Below are 23,209 nucleotides of genomic sequence, written 5' to 3'. Positions count from 1 at the left end.
TTTACAGCAATATTTTTTCATCGTTTTGATGGTCACTGTAGTGGCTATATTAATTTCTTAAAGTTCTCCCTTTCTCTTATATTTAATATAACCACACTACAGACAGACAAGCGCTTGTTTTTATGCGTTGTTGTTAGCAACAACGACGGTTAAACCACAACGTTTCCGCTAGTTTATTTTCCACATAAACCTTTCACAATAAAGCTCAAGATCCTGTTGAGACTTTTCAAAATAAACTGAATCACGTGAAAGATGCAGAGTATTTACGGATAAGAAGCAAAAAAGAGCCGCCAGGTGCTAAAAAAATCAACCTTAGACTCAAACGTTAGAACAGGCTTTTCCCCGCAGCACACCGTGTAATAAATACTCACAAAGAAAACGGTGGCCGTTACAACCTGTCTAAAAATGTATAGTTTCATGCATCAGTTAAAACACTCGACTCTAGGTCCATGACGCCCAGCTGGAAACACTTCACGCAAGTCGAGCTGCCCGAGATTCACAGAATTTACAGAAAATGTTACATTTTTGTGATTTATATCGTTATCGGACGATAGATGTCTTAATATCGGGATATGAGATTTTGGTCATATCGCACAGCCCTGTGTGTGAGAACACAGATGACTCACCTGCTACAGACCAAATCTACCCAGACGTACAAATGAAGTAACCCAAAGATAATGATGTGTTCTCACCGAACATGAATAAACTTTTGTCCTGCATCACACAGTCTACCACTCAAAAGCCACCAGATGAGGAAGAGTACAACTGATGGATGAAATCTAGTTAATGCAACATACTGCCATGAAGTGCTTTCCCTGTACAGCAGCGAAGCGTTTTTGCGATGCAGAATGAAGCAAATTCTTTGCTGAAAATCTCACACTATGAGCGAGACATTTTTGTCTGCGGCTCACTTGTTTACTTTCAGGCCTGTACACAAGGCAGGAGGTAGAAAGGTAATTGCTGGGAAGCTATTATTGCAATAATATGCCAATATAATGAATTACATTTTATGCGCAAAGTAAAGCAATCTTTAAGCTGAACTCAATATTGTCTTACGTATAAGTAATGATTCCCAGTGTCCTCCTCAGAATAGGGCTCTGCAGTTAATCTGATTTCATAATCATTTAAAACACGATTATCAGGATAAAAGCGTGTTCTGTTTTTGTCCTTTACTTTTGCCTCTCAAGAAACTCCCCACCAGGCTGTGGTGGGTTTAGTTCAATACACATTAACTTTGTTAGTTTATTCAATAAGATGGTAATCACAGTTCATCTGATTGTTTTTATAATTGTGACTAAGGGAAAATAAAAAATTCTTATGCTCTCACTACTGACCCGTTACTTGTGCCATAACCCCACAGTGAGGAATACAGAAACGCTGGTGGTGGATTAGAACAGAAGACACCTGAAGCCAAAGGTTTAAAAAATATATATGAGTGCATCCTCAACAACTATAATCATCTTTCTGACCACTAGCGACCGTTTACTTCCATTCCAAATAGAAACACAATTTGGTGAATTAACTGCATGTGGTTGTGTAACAGTTGGCAATTCTAATAACATGTAATCCGAGCCACCATGTTTTGGTTTATCATTTCGTCATTAAAAGCACATGTTGATTACAGTGTGTACAGGCATGTCTGCAGTATGAGAGGGGCTTCGACTGTATCACACTGGACTGCTGGGCATTTTTTTTTGAAATGAAGCTCACTAATTAATTCTCTTTTTAAACCCACAGGGGGGAAAAAGGTGCCACAAAGGACAGCAAAAATGTGTTTCCACCAACCACAGCCATGAATTCACCTGTGAAGCATAACAGCAAATTAAAAGCAGTATGAGAGGGTACTGAATGAATGTTTTACAAGATTCATCCCAAATAGCCTCATTTTTCCTCAAAAAGGTTGAAAACAGAAAAGCAGTGAAGATGACGCTGCTGTCATTCATGCTGTACTTCGAGAAGTACCTGATCAGGAAATGTAAAAGGTGATGAAAATTGTCCTTTCTTATGCTTCCTTTTATCACCACTATGTTTTAAAAGTTACACAAGCATTTAAAAATAAAAGCTGTCTGTATTTATGCTAAGCTGAAAACTGACAGCAGTCATCCCACCTGAAGCATGCTGAAGGGAACACAAATAGAGAGGTTTCAAAACTAGAAACACATTTACTTCTTTGAAAAGTTAATAGAAAATATGAATTTGTGTTTGTTTTTTTTGTGGGGATAAGTGAAACTCGACAGTCTTAATACAACTGTAGTACGCATTGTTAGGTTTGTTTTTTCACTTTATCACTCTTACACAACAATACTTAAAATTAGTATAGGACAGACATTAACACAGACTAGGGATTTGTGATTACAGCAAGATTAATATGATTACACGCAGGAAAAACAGCAGCTTCAACTTAGAAGAATTAAGTGGATTTCCATGCACTTTAAATATAATTGAATTACATAAAGAAATATGAACTGAAGTAAAACTGCCACAAGCCTGGCTAAGTGTCATTTTGGACTATTAGTAAAGAAAAAAGGCAGATAATTATCTTAATCATCTTGTTTAATATAAAATTTGATTAACTGCACAGCCAAAGCACAGACAGAACTATTGTGCATGTAAATAAAAGTCATGTCCACCCACGTCACCTGTGATCAGCTGCTTTCTGTGGCACTGATGCACAAATACAGTGAGTGCTAGTTTAAAAGTTTAGGTTTTATCTTAACTTTCTCCCTCCTCTTAACCCATATTTATGATCCGGGTCCAAACTGCATATTGCCATATTATTTAACAGCATCAGCGTCACACACACCCTTGACAGAGCGCCTCCCATAATCTGTAACTTTCCGTAAACTTATGATCTGACATGTACTCCTGGCTCGCAGCCTGATTGGCAAGCTGTGTGTGGAGGTCAGAGAGGAGCTGGGTCATTGTACTTTTCTCTCTCTTTCATGCGAACAGCTAAATGTAGCACTATCAATATCTTCCAGGAGAGAGACAGTTTAAAAATGTGCACCCACACCCATTCCAACTTGCAGTGATGGCTCGTTTTTTACCTCCACCTTCCTCTCAAGCAGTCTTCAGCAAATGCACACATTTGATACTCAACAGATGTGCCACAAATCCAAAGAGCAGTCATTGAATGTTCATATTTTACTCAGGCTGGCAATAAAGAGAGTGGGCAAGTTAGAGCTGAACTGGAAGAAGACTTCTTCCAGTTCAGGTCAGGAGTGTCAAATCTGACCCAGCGGGTCAAAAAATTCATTAAATGTACTGCTGTTATACTTGGATCACTATTATTTAACCTTAACCCAAAAAATACCTCTGCAAATGTTTCTCTATCATTAAATAAGTACATTATGGAGAACATTTACCAGGTCCATAAGACCAACTGAAAGATCTGCCTCAATTCACTTCCTTAAAAAATTAAAATAAAATGTGCCAGGCAACTGAAGGCATGACAGGAAAGTGCAATTTTAAACATTTCTGTCATTCCTTGAGTCTAAAGATCAGGCTGAAAGGTTACAAAAACTTCCCATGTAATTGTTGTTGTAACTAAACAATAATAGTAACTTCTTTATGAGTGAAAGAATCTATGTAGGAGGTACAAATACTTTTAACTTTCCATATACTTCTAAATCCAGTGGAGTAACACTGAAATCCCTAACCTAACCTTATTTTTAAAAATCTAATTATTAACTTCACTGCAGTTAAATTGTTTGGCACCACTGATTAAAAACAAGTACTTAATAACTGGAAATGTCAGAGTTTGTTATAATTAAAAAAGAGAAAAATTTGTTTTTAATTAAGAGGATTATTTTAAACTTTAAATAGAATTCACTGGTTAATTTATGCAAAAGTAAAACACTTACTTCCAAAGTCTAAAATGACAGGAAAATACACAGATTTTTGGATAAGTGAGATTACTTTAACTTTAGTGACCTATGTTCAAGTAGAGCAAGGCTGAGCTTAACACTAAAAACTCTTTAACGTGAGTGTGCTCTAGTGTCTGAAGAAATACATTTTATATATGCAACCCAACTAGCAATGCAGAAGGAAGCTGTGTAGTACAAGTACGAGTTGCACTGTCACAAGAATTTGCATGAATGTTTTCACGCTGGGACTCATCTGTTGCCAAGTATGTTTTACACTGCAGGAACTGCAGCTGACAGAACAGGGATTATAAAATTGATAAGTATTTAAAACCAAGAGGTTTAAATCAGTCAAATTCATTTCACTTTGATCCATCCACAAATGTAAGTGATTTCCACATCTGTCATTGATCTAAGGGACAGAGTCAGTCCTGAACACAGGAACTATTTAAATGACACAGATTTTCAGGTACATTCACTTTTGTCTATGTGCAACTCCCTCATGTCAGGAGTGGAAATACAGTGTACAGGTCTAGGGTAGTGACCTGGGTGGGAACGAATCGGATTATTTTGCAGGGATTATGTTATCTGGGGAAATATTACTATTATAATACTTATGTTTATATTTCTTTATTTAGCTTTATTTTCCTTTTATATTTCACAGCCTTAAGTGTACAGGCTAATTACCCCGAATGTACAGATAATCTGTAATCCTTTTCTTCTCTTTTTGTTTATATGTATAAAGGAAAAACTCTTAATAAAAAGACAGTTTAAATGACACATGTTTCAAGTTTCAGAGCTCTAATGTACAAATTACAAATAAACTACATTGCTGAGAGGTAAAATAAATTAATATTTAATTTGTGAAAGCACAAAAATAAATACCTTCCTGCAGAAATACTCCACAATTACATTTCTCTGTTTATATCCTTTCTAGATCATTATCACACATTCCTCTGATAATAACTGATGTAGATGGAAGTCAAATTATTTATTTTGTGCGAAACAGAAGTGAAACAACACATCAAACACACCGTGCACTTACAGCCTGAAGCAGTAACCCCAAGTTAACACTGAAAGCTGCGAACCACCATCGCAATGCCCATGGGGACTGGGGTTTTTAGTTTTGTCAGGACAGGTAACTACTACAAAGAAAGCCAGTACAAAGCTTCATTTGTACTTCAAAAGCTCAGATTTAGGTTGGACCCTCCAAAACATCTCTGCAGGACTATACAAGGTGGTTAAAGCTGCAGTACCAGCCCTGTGTCAAATGCAGTTTAGGTTAGCTATCATCTAAATGTGAACAGACCAGTTCAGGCATCCTACAGCTCAAAGCAGGAAAGATTTAAGACTCTGCTACTCAATCTTTTTAACTCTCTTTGGAATTAAAGGGATGGTGAATTATTATTTTGTTTTAATCATAAAATCCAATTATTCACCGCTTAGCATTTTTAAGACTTGCAGTATTTGTGTAAGTATGCAAACTATGAGGGAAAATGAATCCAACCAACCAAACTACACTACTAAAACTCCCATAACTTCCACTCTCTACCATACTTATATTGATACTTTGAAGTGTGACCTCTGAATCGCTTTTTTCAATTATGCTTCACAACCAGCAAGCCATCATTCATACTATGTAACAAGAACAGAGAAATTAAAGTTAGCAGCTGTCATTTTAGTTCTTTGTCCTCCTGTGCGAAGGGTTTTCAAACACATTAAATAATAAAAAGAGCTGAAAACTATCCTAACATTGACATTATTTTCTTCAGATATAATTGATGTGCCAGGGGTGAGCTAGCAGCTGGTCAGGCTCATCTTTTCATAGGAAGAAAACTGAACAAGGCAGGCCGAGGCAGGGTGTGGGGCAGGAGAAACTAGAGAGGGCAAATTCAACCAGAGAGCTGCAGCAGCAGCAGCAAGTCATTACATAAAAGAGGAGGGTTATGTAACGACTGTGGGTTCGTGTTCAGGAACTCAGCTCGAGCTAAACGGATCCAGATGTGTCAGAGCAGGACAGGAACGTACACAGGGGCTCGCATACATCCGTAAATACACAGACATGGAGGAATGAGTATGGGGACAAGGTAGCTGAGCAGCTGAGACTGCAGAGTAATGCTGAGCCATAAGCATGAAGGGCACGCTGTGGTCCCGGCCAAACTAGTCACCCTGATTCACAAGCAGAAGCAAGGTGGGCAGACAGTCATTTAACTGTCCTGATGCATTAGTATCATATGAGCAACATGTACTCCATCACTGAAGCACAGTTTGATCAACTAAAACATGCAAAGCCCCCAAACCTGAGTGCAAATACGCAGACGTTTTCATTGTTCTGTCTACGAGGCATTATGTAACATCTGAGATTTCCTGATGAGCGTTTATTGTTGCCTCAGAAACTAAAAGAAAAAAAAAGTACCCACTCATTTCTCAATGCAGTGTAACAGGCCTAATCTAATGCATCCAAGTGATTCTGCAAATAGTTTATAAAGGAAAGCGGCATGGACAGACGTCACATTGACAGCCTGCACCAGATGCTGGCCAGTTGGCTGGCCCCCCAATCCTCTGAGATACGAGAAACCACGTCTACAGTAAAGACAGCGATGATGGGATTAGCTGTAAGTAATGCAACGCATCCAAATAGGTTATTTTACACAACGCTGTCAACTCGGCTGACATTAAATAATTGAGGTGCTGCTGGCCTGAAGAAGACAACATTACATTGTGAGTGTAGTGTTGAGTGGTACCAAGCTGTAAGCCAGTAATTGGTAACTGAGACAAAGTGCCAGTTGTGAAAATGTGGCTTCATGGTTATATGTACATAAACACACACACACCTTATTTCCAGGAAGACGAACATGTTCACAAAGGGAGCTAAGGTTTCAGAGCCGCAGGGCTGGGAGCTAAGAAACCAGTTTTTTGGGGTTTTTTATTTTTTAAATATACTGAATGAACAGCTACACAATGTCCGTGTTCTTCCTTGATTACAGAAGAGGTTTTGGCCTTCTATCCCAAGGAAAATCACCAGGCATGTTATATATATATATATATTTTTTTTAAAGAAGTTTGACTTTATGTGGTTTTATTTTACTCACAATCAATGTGACAAAAAAACAAAACAAAACAAAAAACAGGAAAATGCACAGATGACTTAGGAAAACACCGACTTACTGCAAACCAATTACATTGCATACACCTGTAGTCGCCCTCCAGAGGCCAATTTTGAGCCAGATAAATTAAAAGTTTTATATTGCATTTTTTCTTAGCAGGTATCACCATGAACAAAAAAATACAGAATTTTCCTCTGCTTTGAAAATGTAAAACTTGTCATGTGTAATGTCTTCAAATTACCAGCTGTATATTTTAGGGGCTTTTCCAAGATCAAAATTTGTCTTTGGCCGGTGAGCATAAGCATGTTTAGAGTCCACACTAGGCCTAACGATTGCTCCAGCTAAGTGATATCAGTCTACTCTCACATTTTACACCAATCTAGTGCAGACCCACACTACTTTGTGGGGGTGTAATTCCTCTTACTTCGGTTGTTTGCCTGTCTGGCTAATGGTGGGTGGCTGCATAGCACCTTAGAGCCAGCAGCTAACTGGTGTTGGACATTAATAAAAACACTAATATTTAGTGTAAACCCACTATTATGTGCATTGCTGACTACAAATATATAACAGTATTTAAACACCTGTTTACTGTGAAGTTACAGCCACTCATCTGCATTCAAGAGAGGCACTTCTGTCTGTCAGGGAAGAAGCTAACTACTATCAATTAAAACAAATAGTTTAACCAACTAGCATTTTGAATAGTGAGAGCAGCAACCCTTAGTCATGTAGTCCACTGGTTTGTGCACGCACAAATGGCAAAACCAAAACTTCAAGGCACACCTGTACTCTTATCTGCTGTTCATTCTTTTTTGATATTGTAATGCGGCTTCTGACAGCCCAACCTGTACCTCAACTCCATCCCTGCTTCTGATACTTTAACCCAACCCAACTGTCTTGTGCCTTCTGGTTCAAATTCAACACTCTTTAACTGGCAGATATTTCGTTTCCAAATGCCTCGTCAGCTAGCTTGACATCATGGTGGCATTAACCAACACCTCACTACAGATGCCACACGTCAGTTGAGCCCTGTTGATATTCCCTCTCACTAAAGTCGCAAGACAGGTAGCTTTCATGTACTGATGCAACAAATGAATTAATACTTAATTGTTGTATATCACAGCAACATATGGTTGTCACAAATCCTGTAGCACACTCATACTTACCTAGAGCACACTACTTGGGAACCACAGGTGTTAACGTTTCTTGAGTTCAATTAATCTATTTATATTTCCACAATCTGTTAAATAATCATGATTTATCTAAAAGAACTGAAATTTGAATGTTTATCTATAATCAATCCAAGGTGAAACCAATTCTTTGTTAAGTTGAAACTTGATAAAATTTCAAGTAATTCAGGCTAAGAGCACTCTGCTGCCCTCAAACACAAAGCTTAACTAGTTGCTCTCAGGTTAAGGTCACATACATGAGTGGAAAAACGACACTTGTTTGCTTAACACATCTCCTGACCTGTAGGCCCTAAGCTTGCTTCAGTAGGGTTAACATTGTTAGCCAATGATTGATTAGTGATCTTCTCTGAGCAAAACAACATTTAGAAACGGTCATACACTCACGAGTTCTGATGCGTCATTTACCATACAGGTTAAAATCCAGCGTTTCACAGAGTGGAGGGAAAAAAAACTGTAAATACGTGTAGTTTTCCACAGAGACGTGCTTGAATTCACTGAAGAGTTAGTGCTTGTTAAGAGTGACTAAGGCTCCAAGAAGCCGTTGCTGCTTCACAATAAAAGCCTTGTGATGGCTGGTGGCTGGAAAGCTTTCATGGTAAAGCAGCAACAAGACATATCATGTTGGCTATAACAGAAGATTAACTGAAGCAGATGAAGAAAAGATGAAGCCACTGTTGGGAATTTCAGCTGATTATTACATGATGATTGGTCCCCTTTAGAGAAAGAAATCACTGAATGTAATGAGCTCAGTATGAGTCATTTACATCATGTCTAAAGAGCTAACTGAGCCCAACATGTAAACTCAAATAATACCTCGAAGTACTTCAGGTGCTTGGTGAAAAGTGCTTTTGATCATCATTACTTGGGGAAATTCAAGAGATGCCTACATTATAATGGGCTGAGTTAGAGCTAAAAGAAAGGGTTAAGTTGATCCACCAATTTGCCTTGACGGCCTCTAATTAAACCAACCTTTCCATACTGTTTCCTCTGCCTGGCATTTTCACTGACAAGATGCAACTCTCAGCTATGAGTTCACAAATAATACAGCCATCTAAAATGTCACAACTTCCCATTTCTATCACCATGACCCTGATGACCTCCTGGCAAACCGTATCCACTACTGAAAACAAAGGAGACTGAATTAAAAAACAACAACAAAAAACAAAACCCTGTCGTAGTATTTTTAAGAACATAACTTTGGGAACCCCCTGCAGACATGACAGCTTTCACTTTCATTACAAACATGCAACTCTTAACTGCCATATTCACCCTTATTACCTAAATGACTACTACTAGTACTACTACTTTATACAGGCATTTTAAAAGGCATTAGAGAACTTCTTATCCTGGGTTTTAACATATCTTATTTAATTTTCAATTTTGCTTAATGTTACTTTCCCCAATTTTCTACCTTATTTTTTTAACACTTTTATTTGTCTTGTTTTATTTTCTCTGGCATTCTATTTTATTTGATCTACATTTTTAGTTATTCTCTCTATAGTTGAATCAATTATTTTATTTACATTTATTTTCCCCTTTAATTTTTTAACTTATGTTTTATTTATCTTGCGTATCATATTTATTTAGTTTTCTTAATTGGTTTGCTTCTTTTCGTGTTTGAACAAGACAGAAATTGTATAAAGTATAACTTAATCAACATATTCTCGCCCCCATTGAGCTCCACAGAAAACATTCAAAAACCATTTGCTCCAAAACTGAACCCCTCAGTCATGTATGCTAAGGACACAAGTTTCTTGTTACGTTATGGAGTTATTTAGGTCAAAGGTCTAAAGTCAACACTGGAAAGGATAATAAAAATCAGTGATCTTAACTGCTTTGTTAATAATCTACCCAATCTTCAACAGGCCAGTAACTCCATTAATGCTGCTAACACCACCTGCTCTACCGCCCCCCCCCCACACACACACACACACACACACACACACTTTCCCCAAATCTAATGACACAGAAACACGTTCTCTGATGTGAACTTCCCATGAAGTACATGCACAGGCCACCCTCCTGGCTGAGGGAAACCTGACGTCACAACAGGCAGCATGTTAAAATATAAAACTCACACCTTCTGCAAAAACCACCACCACCCCTGCAGTTCTACGTTCCTACTAGGTTTCAGTTTTAAACCAAAACAGTGACGTGCTCTGTGGGTGCTCACTTTTTCGCCCTGCAAATAAATACAACGCTTGATTTCAGCTCAGGCCCTCTCAGGAGGCAGCAAGTCCATTCGAGCCGGTTCGTTCTCCACAGGATAGCACCCACACAACTACACACGCTCTCTCTCTGGGTGAATCGTACCTCTTACCCCTTCCTGGGGTTTTACCCAACAACTACTGAGGCAGGCTATGTGGTTACAATTGTCACTAGCACCTGGAATGGCATAACAGAAAAACTGCAGCAAGAAACTTTCCCTGGAAATATAGGGACTGAACAACTCCCAGCACCATGAAATGTCAGAGTACTGTGGCGTTACCAAACAGTGCAGCCAAATTTTAAATGAATCCTTCTGTGGAGCTTCTGTATAAAACCTTTTTCCAACATAAGACTTCTTTCCCTCAGTGTTCACCTCCAGTCTTTGAAGGCTCTAACCAGCTGTGTGCTTGTGTACAAACTCCCTAATAGCCTGACGTTTCAGAGGGTGACTTACATTTTGACATGCCGCTGCTCAATGTCCACTCGGGACAGCTCCTCCTCCTCCAGGTCAGAGTCCCCTCCAGAGCTACTCTCTGTTACATCAGAGTCAAAGGCGCTTTCTGCTGAATGAAGGTTGGCTGAGCCACTCAAATACAACCTCTCCAGCTCCAAGGGCATCGAGCCACTTTTCAGGAAACGACTCAGACCGTCCCGGTTGTTTGACGAGTGGCGCCCGGTCCTCCATGAAGCTGTGGGGGTTGCAGTCTCTGATTTCCGGTTGCTGCCTAGTAGCCGATTCAAGGCCGTGTCCAAGAAGCCACCCAGCTGCTGCTGAATGTGCCGCTCAACCTGCTTTGCCTGTACCACCTGAAGACGTTTGTGCAGGCGTCGCAGTCGGCTCTCGAGCTCAGCCTGGCGGCTGCTATTGATGAGAGTGCGTTCTCTTACATGAACGTCGAGGCTATCTGAGGAGGAACTGCAGGGTATGGGAGGTGCAGGCGTACATGGCGGTGAGCCCTGCTGACTGCTGCCTGGCCGCTCTCCATCAGAACCCTGTGGCTGACTCGTAGGGGTATCTGGATCTGCTTCCTCCAAATTCGCCTGTTCAACTGGGTTAGGGTTGCCGCTGGTAAAGGGAGAAAGTGCAGCTGACTGAAGCACTGGTGGTTCGACATTTTGTCCATCTGTGTTTTGAGAAACCCCAGAGGAATGCCTCCGTTTGAGAGCTCCTTTCAAAGGGATGTGCCCTGTTAAGGTCGCCGTCAAGGTCTCAGAGTCAAAGGGCAGGTTCTGGGGCTGAGAGTCGGTGGCGGCGGGAGGCTTGTCGCCATTCACCGCGACCACACAGCCAGAGCTGGACATGGTGGCCAGCTTCTTGGCCAGGCCGTTGACGGGTGCCATGGGCTGGCCGCTTCCGTTGGTGCCGCCACTCATGAGACTTTTGAGCTGGCCGCCCGACAGTTCAATCGCCTGCCTCTTCCTGAGGAAGTCTCCGCTGCCGTTGAGCAGAGAGTTGGGCAGTATTCTGTGGCTTTTCAGCACAGACTGTTTAATGAGGACTCCTTGCAGCTTAATTGACTCCTTAGTTGAAGGGACAGGTGTCACATCCGGGTAAAGATAAGAAGCCACAAGTGGCTGGAGTTTGCCCAGGGCAGAGGCCTGGGACACAGAGTCAGATTGGGCCTGTGGCTGCTGCTGTTCCTGGTTACCGCCTCCGCCACAATAGTCGAGGGGACACTCTTCGGAGGTGGCCTTGCACTTGGCGGGGCCGCTGCTGTGGATGAGGATGTTGCTGGCGTTACCGTTGTTCTCTGCACTGGCTGGTGAGAGACTCGAGGATGGGGCAGCCAGTTTGAAGCGGATGTGGTGAGCTTCGGCTGGGGCGTCGGTGAGAGCGGGCGCCATCGCAGCCATGCAGTGCAGAGGGACGGGCACCGCGGCCTGCTCCACTCCACCCGCTTACTGCCCCACCTGAGGACAGCCTGCAGGGACAAAAAAAACCACAGAAAAGAAATAAAAGTTAAGACTCACCTTATGACCAAAAACCACCCATCATCAAATTCTGATACTATTTCACATGAGGGAGTTGTGTGGTAAATTTCCCATCAGCGCTTAAGAGATAACATTAGTAACCTTATACAGGGATGTGCCTCATAACAAGGTGTAAACAAACATACAGATACTACCTATGTTCATTTAAAACTGAAACCAGCAGCTCCATAAGTGTCATTTATATTCATTCATTCAAAATTACTCAGGTGAGGGAACCATAAGACCTGTTCTTGAAATATGAGAAACCATATTTGATGCAATAAATGCAGTATTTTAGTGACTGTGTTCAGCAACCAAGTATACACAAAAATATGCTTTATTCAAACCCCTGCTTGCACAGTGAAATTTCTGTTGTCCACACTTCTTCTTCTATTATGATTATTATTATTGTTGTTATAATAATGATATGAATACAATAATATTATTATTGCAACAATATAACAATAAAAACAACAGGAAGAAGAAGAAGAGGGAGAAAAAGACAAACAGTAATATTTTAAATACTAAGACTTTTGTATTCTTTTTTTTTATTACAAAATTACTACAACTGTGTCATACATCAGCCATGATACATCATATATCCAGGGATCATCATACCAGCATAAATTTGTATGGTGACATAATAATGTCATCACAATATCATTACTGTAAAACAATATGCTTTTATGTGCAACAAGCCCAGGCATGTCTGAGAGCGATGAAGATTTGGTGCCTAAAAGGGAAATATTTCAACAATCTCCAATAAAGTGCGGTACCTTACAAAAAAAACGTACAAGAAAATTGTTCTACTCTAAAGGTGGAAACAAACGTGTGTCACCACTTCAGGAAAAAAATTATAATTAAAATAAATAAACTTTAAAAACAAAAACAAAGAAGGCTATGGAGGAGGGGATACTAGTAGCTCCCAAATGTAAACAAGGGTGGATGGAAATTACTGATCCGGTTACATAGTAGTGAAGGAGGACTTTCAGCAACTGATTAAAAAAGCTCAACCAAAGTTACAAGTTATTAAATATTTTTCAGTTTCATTATGTGATAATATTGTGCAGCTACTGAACTGTTACAGGGTTAAGTTGGTTTAGCTATTGTTAAACAGCAATTTTATACTTAAAATGTCCTGGGGAAAAAGCAAACAAGGCCACATTTGTCTTTTGCTGTGTCACTGGATATAATGCCGTGTCACTACTACACTATTGCTGCTGTTGACACTTTATTTCAATAGATTCACACTTCAAATTAGCAATTTCTCATCAATGATATTAGCTCATTAGAAAAGGAGGATGGGCCATGCCCTTCATTTACGTGTACCCACAAGCTTCAAGAATCAAACATGAATAAAGAATTCAGTATTTTCAAGATTATCAAGATTTAATGCTGAGGTTATATCAACCACCCCTAATATGTACAATGGTTTTCTTCACAAGATAGTTAGAAATACTGGGAGAATTTGTATTTGTTTTTTTTGTCAAACAAGGCAACAGGAAAAAGCAGGAACTCCTTGTGTTTACTGTACACCGACTAATCTTGCTGATGTTGGTAGTATCCCACCCCCTCACCAAGCCCCTCTGTTAGCCAGGAAAAATCCATGTTTCATCCATATACTTAAAAAATATATATTCTCCATAATAATTGTATATCATGATGGGAAAAACATGAATGCAGACTGTGCCTGTATACAACAAAACATTAAACAGAAATACTTGCTGTACAGGTTGTGTAAGACTGTACAATGAGTGGAAAATTACTAACCACCACCCCAAAAGAAAGTTTCTTGCCTTAAATGTTTATTAAAATATGTTCAATATAAATGTACTAATACTAATGGAAACTCCATGACATTGACTCTTTGACATGCTGCTGACCTGTGAACTGCTAAAGAATAAAACACAAGCAAAGTTGAAGGGTAAGAAAATCCCGGGCAAAAGTGTTTTCAGTCTCTTAAAATACAATCGTTCACTCCAGAACCATTCTTTGGCTGTCACTGAAATCAACAATAATTTGTCAACAGAGGGACCCACAACATCTGGTAAGTACAAAGAAATTAAAATGCACACACTGACCTTGGGGCTGGTGATGCTAAAGACAAAGATGGAATAAACAGACAACTGAGCTAAATCCCAGGCTAATAAATTATTATTCCCACTCCACCCATGCCTGTGTGAACAAGCCTTCATTGTCTTTAACTTAACAAAGCTGCTCTTTAAAGAATACGCTTTGGAAGACATCTTTTTATGAGAGAGGAACAGGAAAAGCCAATGCAAATTGCCCCAAACCCCACTGCCCTACATGTGCCCTGGTAAGTCAGTATGCAGCAGGGTTTCTTACAGTAAGTAGGTGGATTTAGGCCCCAGCATTAGCCCAAAGCACATGATGTCATCCTGACTGGATTCTTGTTTAATTTTCAGCTATTACACCTTTCCCTAAATTATTATCCAATTACATCTGTCAGTAAATTATTCAAATTTAAAGAAAACCTTAAGGACGTCAAACGTGCCAAGTATCTCTTGTATCTATGTTAAACTTTTAGATAAAAAGCCTCCCTTCTCACAATTCAGCAGATAAAAAGCGAGCTGCATGTACGCTGTAGCGTCTGCAGGGCGAGATGAATGGAGGCGGCTCTCAGTATTTTCACCGCAGTTTCTAGTCAGCGCGCACTACGCCATGTTGGTATTTCCGAAGCAGATTATGCAATGCAATTCATCCACCTTAAAAAAAAAAACAAAAAAAAAAACGCCCATTCCGCTTTAAACACACTGAGCGAGTTCATGCAACACGCTGAGCATAGAACGGGGGGTAATTTAAATAACCAACCCTACGGACCGACTGCACCATTAGTGAGCCTCTGTAGAGATGCGACAAAAATAATATCCACATCCAACGTTTAGCAAAGCATAGCGCAATCACCAAAATGTCTTCCTGATGTTTACAAAAGCGTTTTGAGAGCACACGGCTATAATAGTCTATTCATAGCCTTGAAGCCACCGAAGAGCAGAGCGATTGTAGCATCGAGACGTGGCTGAATATCTTAAGAAAACATACACGCGAGCAGGAGATCACGCAGCAGGGAAACTCGGCAGATAAATATCTCCTCCGTGGAGCCTGTCACTTCAGACACACTGTGTGCAAATTAACGCTGCTGATGCAAGAAACACAACCTGCCCGCAAGCTTAGCCTCCAGCTGCAGTGAAAAGCTGCCCATCCGCGACACATTAGATCTTTTATTTTGAAGCTCTCCCTTCAATATCTCGGCCGTAAACTTTGAGCTAACCCAGTTAGGCACGTAAACATTTCCAGCCTGCGTAACCTGTGCGCACCGCCCGGGCTGATAGTTTGAGGCGCATAAACGCCCAGCACTGACATGTATTATGAGAGCATAAATAACGAAACGGAGAATTAGCGTGAGAATGAATCCTGGCCTCTTGTTAGCATCTGGCCATCCCCAGAACTTATTTTAAAACGCGCTGGGAGCTAAATGCAGGGTGCAGACATGGTTTGCATTGTAATTAGACCTACAGGAACACATGCGAGGCAGCCCTGTTGTTTTTACATTTAAATCTACAGCGGTCCTCATTCAGTTCGCCAAACAAATGGGGCTCAAATGTGTCAAAAGCGGAGAAGTTGGGGGTAGACCCAGCCAAGTCTAGCTAGCTCGCTAACAAAGAAAAAGGAGGAACCTACCACGTGACGAGGTTGCACTATCCGAGGGAATTTCGGCAACAATCCCCTGCAGTTTCTGGTGGAAAAAAATCCAAGGGTGCTAACACGCACACACACGCACAAAATGTGGCGCGTTGACTCGATCACTCAGCCATCAATTAATATCCATAAAATAATAAATGCAACCAGAGAGCGGAGGAAAAGGGGCCCGGGTCCACAGCGCAGAGCCGCTCGGGTTCGTTCCGGATACAGCAATGGGCGAATCAACGAGCTACACCTTACTCGCCAGCTAGCCTCGCCGAATATAAGGGCAAGGCCGCGAAACCGTCCTTTCTACTCCAAATTACTTCAAACGTAGGCGATTTCACGGCAATCCTTTACCGAAAAGTCCGATTCCCGGTGAGGAAGAGGTAATCCAGACGGCAGTTTGCCGCGAGCCGTTTTCTCTCGTTTTAGGGAGAGACGCTTAGAAAATGGCGGCTAGCTCCTCTCCCTCGGATTTGACTCTGACAAACATAGAAGTGCTGCGCGCGCGCGTGAGTGTGTGCGTATGTGCTAGAGCTGGTAGGCGGGAGACGTTTCTCATAGTCACCACTAGAGTAAAGGGCAGATAAGAAACGACATAAAAGCTCAAAAGAAGATCCCACAGGAGGGCATTGTCTTCCAAAAAAGATACCAGCGGACACACACTTTTATTCTCTTGCTGTACTGGTTCCGCGACCGCTGCTGTTTCTGGTTAAACACGCCATATTTATGGTCCTACTCCAACGGTACACACAGAAAATACCCCTTATGCTTCAAAGACCACCTGTGCGCTAAATATTTACGCGGAAAATCAACAATAACTAACAGGAACGAGGACTACAGCCGGGATCTGCTCCCCTAAGCAGCTATTTTTTGGAAGAATTTGTGCAAACAGAGCCTGCGCCTCTTGTCACTTTTTAACAGGAACAGGATCGCCCACAAACACCACACTACACTACACACAACAAGCTTCATGACGAGGTGCAGCCAGCGGCCACATGAAGGAGCTCTTCTCCACAGTGCTGCGTGTAATAAAATAATAAAAGCCTCACGCTGTGCCCAAACATAGCGCCAACTACCTCCAAACAAGAACAAACTAAGCTAAAACTATAAGGGAATCAATTTAACTCATCAGTCTTAAATGTTTATGTTTAGTGTCAAGTGTTACTGGCCGCATGAAGGAGATCTTCCCCACAGAGCCGCGTGTAAACCTTCATATTGTGCAAAAAACAGCGCCAACTATGTCCGAACAGGCATAAATGAAACAAAACTCAGTTAATGAATATGTCATTCTTAGCAAAATGTTAGGTCAACAAGAAATAAAGTTTCTAAAAAGTTTGTGTATTTTAACCCTATTTATTATAATTTTATTATTTATTAATATATTTATTATAAATATCTACAGTGCTAATTAGATTATTATTACTATGCATTATAATGATTTATTATAATGCATTCTAGTGGCAGATATTTTATTTTTCACCATCTAATTTGAGCAATTTATGACCAGAAAGTTCTGTACTGAGCCACAATACATATTTAATCCTTATAATGAAGGCGACACAGCCTGTTAAGTATCAATTAGTCTGACAACATTATAAAAACGTACTTTCTATGGCATGTTTTAAAACACTTACTTACAAATCAGCATTTTCTTTAGAACGGTCTCATGCTTTTGTTGCATTTATACTGCTATCTTTTTTTATTAGCCGCAAAACAAAACTGCAGGATAAAATATATACAAGCATGTTTAAGGCTAAAAAAGTTGCTATAATATACTCTGACTCCTACCTGTGTTTCTGTGAAATTTTTCAATTGTTGCCTAATAGATTTTAAAAAGAGACCTTTTATTAAAAGTTTTTAATAAAAAGTGACGTTTTCATTTTATTTTGACTGATGTCCAGATGCAGATGAAGCATTTGGGAGGGCCTGGATCACAGGAAGTCTTTGTTATTATAGACAAACCTCTTATTACTTTGTATTATGGAAAACGGATTCTGAGGGGATCAGACCAAAAAAAATGTTCACATCTGACTGATTTTTAATGAAAAGATCATCATGTGGATGGGTGACAAATTAAAGGAAAAATGCAAATCCCTGACCTCAGTAATGAGGGGGGATGTGGTTGCTGGGAAGTTGTAAAGGGGAGTGGGGACTAACAGAGTTATCATCTTATTGTAAGATAAAGTCAGTCTTATCAGTGTTTTGTATCCATGCAATGTTTTAAGTTCAAATGCTATGAGTTCTTTTTTAGGCCTCAAAATTGGCCTTTGGAGGGCGACCTCACATGCAAGCATGACTGGCCCACGTTTAGTAGGAATTTTCCTACAAATAACAAAATACTGACACCCACCAAAGAGCTTCTGTTTTTTAAAGAAGATTTTTGCAGAGGTCTAATGAACTCGAGCTTGTTTCTTAAATGGCCATACATAACATAACAAAGACTACTTCCCTTAGCTAAATGTGCATCAGTCATGCTTACGGGTGTAGTCAAACCCAACAGAGGCCCCTTCTGAACTAGGAAAAACCCTCTGCATTACCTTAATTAGTGATACTCAAGCCCCCCTTTTTAAAATAGTATTTTTATTGTATTTTATTTTTTATTATTTTGCCTTTAAAAAATTTTTTTTTTAAATTGGATAGTGAAGAAAGACGTGTCAGCAGTTTGGACTCGAACCCAGGCCACTGTTTTCTGCTTTCAAAAGCTTTTGCAATTTAAGGTAAGATTTAAACAGGTATATACCTGATCAAATAAGTAAACAAATTTCCCCACCTGTGGGACTAAAGGTTTATCTTATCTCATCTAACAAATTGTACTTCCTTCTTCTTGACCTAATTTTGCATATTGCACAATTTCTTTTCATTTTTATTTTTAAGAGATGAAGTAGCAGCTGGGTTGAAGGCTAGCTTATTGGCTACTATTTGCAGCGATGCTGACTGACATCCACATCAATGGAAAAATAAACAATTAATATTTGCCACGGAACAGCTTGTTTCTAAACATTTACATTGTCATTTTGATTTTTTTCCCAGGCTTAATTGTGTCTAAATTGTATTGAGGCTACACACTGAGATATCATTTATCTATTTTTGACTGATAAACCTGAACATCATGTAGCTTCAAATTAATTGAATTTTTGTTTATCATATGAAGGTATTTTAAGCACGGCTCTAGCACAGTGAGTATGTTAACCTAATTTTCTTGGCTGGACTTCAAGTTACATTAGGCACAACTTTAATTGAAAAATATGCCCTGTGTTTTGTTGAAATTGTTTAAAAAGTAATATCAGATTCAAGTTTCTCTTTCAAACACTATTTATGGGTTTTATTTTTTGCTAAGGGAGGCTACATTTCTGCAGCTACTCGCCCATCACTAGATGATCATACTGTTACTCCAGTGTCTCTTGCTTGTCTGGTTTATCTTCTTTGACATTTAAATAAACAACTTTTAATAACATCCTGTGCACTAGAAGATAATCCTATAAACGACTCGTTGCACACTGACAGCCATTTTCCCACACTAAAAGAGAAATTCAACGTAGTTCTCTACTGAGAAGTGTTTTCGTCTAGAAACGGGTACAAACCCGAGCTGACATGTTTACAAAGTTACATTATATCCTCTCTTGTCTCACTACCATTTAGGCCCACTATTAAATGAAAATGGAAAAAAATATGTGATTTTAGATTGATTCAGTACCTCTGATCTCCTGATGCTTGTTAAGTATTGAAAATGAATGCACCCCACTTATTCTAACAGGTCTTGCATGGCCTCTGAGCATAATCAGACTACCAGAAAGGACATGGACACTTCATTATCTGTGTGTGTGGAAATCAGAGGGAGGAAGAAAGCGCTTTACACAACCTGTCATCCACACACTGGTGATGGCAGCTACATTGCAGCTACAGCCACCCTGGGGCGCACTGACAGAGGCGAGGCTGCCGGACAGCTGCCCTCTGACCACCACGAGTAGGCAACGGGTGAAGTGTCTTGCCCAAGGACACAACGACAGAGACTGTCCAAGCCGGGGCTCGAACCGGCAACCTTCCGATTACAAGGCAAACTCCCAACTCTTGAGCCACTCCCAACTATTGTACAGTGAAGCAGGGGTATACTTCCATTTAACTCTTGCAAATTACTTTAATAAAATAAAGAAATATACCTTGTCATTTCTTAAGAGAAAAAAACGTTGTTGGCTTCAATCTCTGATCATTTCTGGATTTTCTTTTTTTTTATATTAAAGACTATCATTTTCAAAAATGTTTGTTGTTTTTATAAGAATATTACACTTTTTACAAACATAACTTTTTCAGTGAACCAGTCTTGTCGCTAGTTTCATTTCTGAGAATTTCTGCATTTTTTTTCTTGAAAATTTGATTGCCATTTCTTATTGATTTACCACAGTAACTTTTAAAAGTCTGATTTTCACCTCCTAATATTACTTCTTTCCTTTTGTTGTTGCTTTGTATTAACCTAAAATGACCCCCGCAGGTCTTCATGGGACGTGAACGAAAAACATCACAGAAACAAAACAAACCGATTTGTGACTGTTATAACTGGCAAATACCCATCCATCCATTTGCTCTTGCTCCAGGTTACAGCTGATGCAAAGATGTCTCAACTTCCTTGTGCTCCTCCTAGGTGATCCCTTCAGACTTCAAGGATATGTAATCCATCCCACTTGACCAAAATACATCCACAGGGAGATGTCCACAGAGTATGCTAATCAGATGCTCTTCACACGGGTGCTCAAAATCCAGACTACTTATATCCCTGATGTGATCTTTTCTCCAAGGCCATTGGGTGGCTGCAGCACCCCCTGGCTTTAAAATAAAGATAAATGCATATAACAATTATACCTTTAACTCCATTGTCGGTGAACTCCAATCAATAATCCATGGGATCATTTTCCCAGTTTCCACACATGAAAATATGACACCTAAAATGAAACAAATAAAATAAAAAATAAGATTACTTGAATCATATTTAAAATTTTCAGACAATACATTTAACTATGATGGCGTAGTAGGAAAAGATAGAGGGTTAGGTGATGCGCAAGCCTGTAACTCTTGTGGAATTTTTTGTTTGTACATGTTGCAAGTTACAGATATATAAGCTACTATCAGCTGCTCCCTTAATTCACAAGGCCCTTGTTGGACCATGTTGTTGATTTGGCAGATTTTACTTTTTATTTTACTTCCGTTCTTATGCTGATTGCCAATCCTGATGCTATAGAGAAAGAAAATTGTAGAAACGGGCAAAAACAATTACATGAGTGAATCGATATCAGCACATTACACTAACTAAAAAAATTGTAAATTTACAAGAAAAAAAAAGGGGGGGGGGTCAAATTTTTGAGGAAAAAAATAGCAAACTTTGGAAAATTGCCCAGTGGAAAATGGAAAGAACAACCCTTGAATTTAGGGGCAATTTAACATAAAGAACAGCTAATTTACATGACAAAGGTGGGGCTAATTTCTGAGAAAACGAATGCAAATTAAAGAAGGGAAAAAAGGAATATATACAAATAAAATTTATAGCAAATTTAAGTGGAAAAAAACGCAAAATTAGGGTTAATTGCAAATCTGGCACAATTAAAAAATGTAACAAACAAACAAAACTGAAAAATAAAAACAATGCCAGGGTTATATGAAAAACGAGGCGCAGTGTACGTAAAAAATAAATAAATATAAAATTGGCACTGTATGAGAGCGAAGCGGGACGTCAGTATACATGACGTTTTTCCAGTGCTGTACACTGTTGAGGGTCCGTGCACTCCTCCCACCGCTTGCTGCACGTAGACCTGCGCTGCAGCGTAGTGAAAATGAGTTTGTCGCTTGTTGTCTGCCTTAACAACATACTTGGAAAGAGGTGTTGTTGGTCTTTTATTACAAGGAGTTCACATTTCTGATTTTCTTTCAAACTTAATGTTCAAAAGTGAAGCAAAGTCACTCATTGGCTACAAATAAACACTATTTCTCCTATTTTTCTCGTTAATGCGCGACTTTAATCTCGGAATTTGAGCGTTTTTTCTGAATTATACCCTCTTCGCCCGCCCCACTATTTTTTTCTAGGACTCAGTCTTGAGTATCGTCTCCCCAGCTGTTTATTTATTATTTATTATTTATTTATTCATCTGAATGTCCTGCTGCCACGCTAACGCTAGCTAAAGCTAACATCCACTAACGTTATCGTTGCAAATTTTTATAATGAAAAAGTTTTAAATGTCGCTTAATGTCAGCACCACGGTGTAGAAATTAAAATGTAAGTTTACAAAAAGCGGCTCCTTCACTGAACGCTGTGTGAAGGAATGCGCCACTGGAGATTTATGCTATAATCAAACAGTAGTTTCTCCAGTTGCGGAGCTAACAGGCTAATGTTTGGAACTCCCAGGCTGCCAGATAGCAGCCAGCTGAGCTAGCAAGAGATGCTAACGCTCGCTAGCTTGTTTGCTTCCCGATCCCACTCTGACTTCTCAATGACTGCTGCACGTTTAGCAGAAAAGTGCGCTTAAAAACTCCGCCAGCTCAGGCCAAACAACCGGGGGCTTAACGTAATGTGTGTTTTTTTCCTGCCAAGCGGAGGGTTCATTTATTTTAAGAAAATAACAAGACAAAATCTTACTTACCTGCTTGTCCTGTTACTAACCGTTTACGACTCCATAACACCAGCCCCCCCTGCGCTGCTATTGGTCGAGAGACCAGTTCGAGGCTTTCTATTGGCTGCTGCAGATGTCAATCTTTGCAAATGCCCGTACAGCGGAAATGTGGACGAAAGTTCATAGCATGAAACTTCATTATCCCAAAATATATTGTTTTTATTTGAAAATGTTTCACAACTTACCCGTTATTTATGAAGCACACCTTTTACTGCCCCATTACGCGACTGTTCTCACTCAAAGTAACTACACTGTCTCCCATTTTGATGCTTTGCTTTTGGGGACTACTGCTTAGAAATGAGCCACTGGTTTTCACTGCACAATAAAAAAAACGCAAACATAAAGCTAATGGCAGCGCGTGAGTTTGTTTACTATATTCTGTTGCATCGTATTTCTAAGCAGATAAGAGCTGGCGGGGTGATATTTCACCGGTGAAAGGCACAATAGCGGGTAAACCCCTTACAAGAATGGAGATTCACTTGAAGCTGCTGATGCTTACTTACAGGCAACGGAGA

General features: G+C 39.8%; 1 protein-coding gene across 4 annotated transcripts in view; it reads right to left on the bottom strand.

The window, feature by feature from the left end:
* Positions 1-22,713, bottom strand: part of LOC102215707 (KAT8 regulatory NSL complex subunit 1) — a 40,509-nt gene extending 17,796 nt beyond the window's left edge. For 2 of the 4 annotated variants that reach the window (XM_005725742.1, XM_005725744.1), the window contains exons 1-2: positions 16,036-16,665; positions 10,820-12,287 (exon numbers count right to left, since the gene is read on the bottom strand). In XM_005725742.1, coding sequence (XP_005725799.1) covers positions 10,820-12,219 — 1,400 coding nt within the window. In that variant the 5' untranslated portion in view covers positions 12,220-12,287; positions 16,036-16,665. Of the gene's footprint in view, positions 1-10,819; positions 12,288-16,035; positions 16,666-20,895; positions 20,976-22,664 lie in introns of those variants that run through there. The other 2 variants (XM_005725743.1, XM_005725745.1) reach the window with 2 other exon arrangements.
* Between the last annotated feature and the right edge of the window lie 496 nt (positions 22,714-23,209).

Source organism: Pundamilia nyererei, unplaced genomic scaffold (assembly GCF_000239375.1).
Source record: "Pundamilia nyererei isolate P.nyererei 1_Seehausen unplaced genomic scaffold, PunNye1.0 scaffold00017, whole genome shotgun sequence".
Taxonomy (NCBI): domain Eukaryota; kingdom Metazoa; phylum Chordata; class Actinopteri; order Cichliformes; family Cichlidae; genus Pundamilia; species Pundamilia nyererei.
Note: the sequence above shows the minus strand (reverse complement) of the source record. Positions and strands in the feature narration are given on the sequence as shown.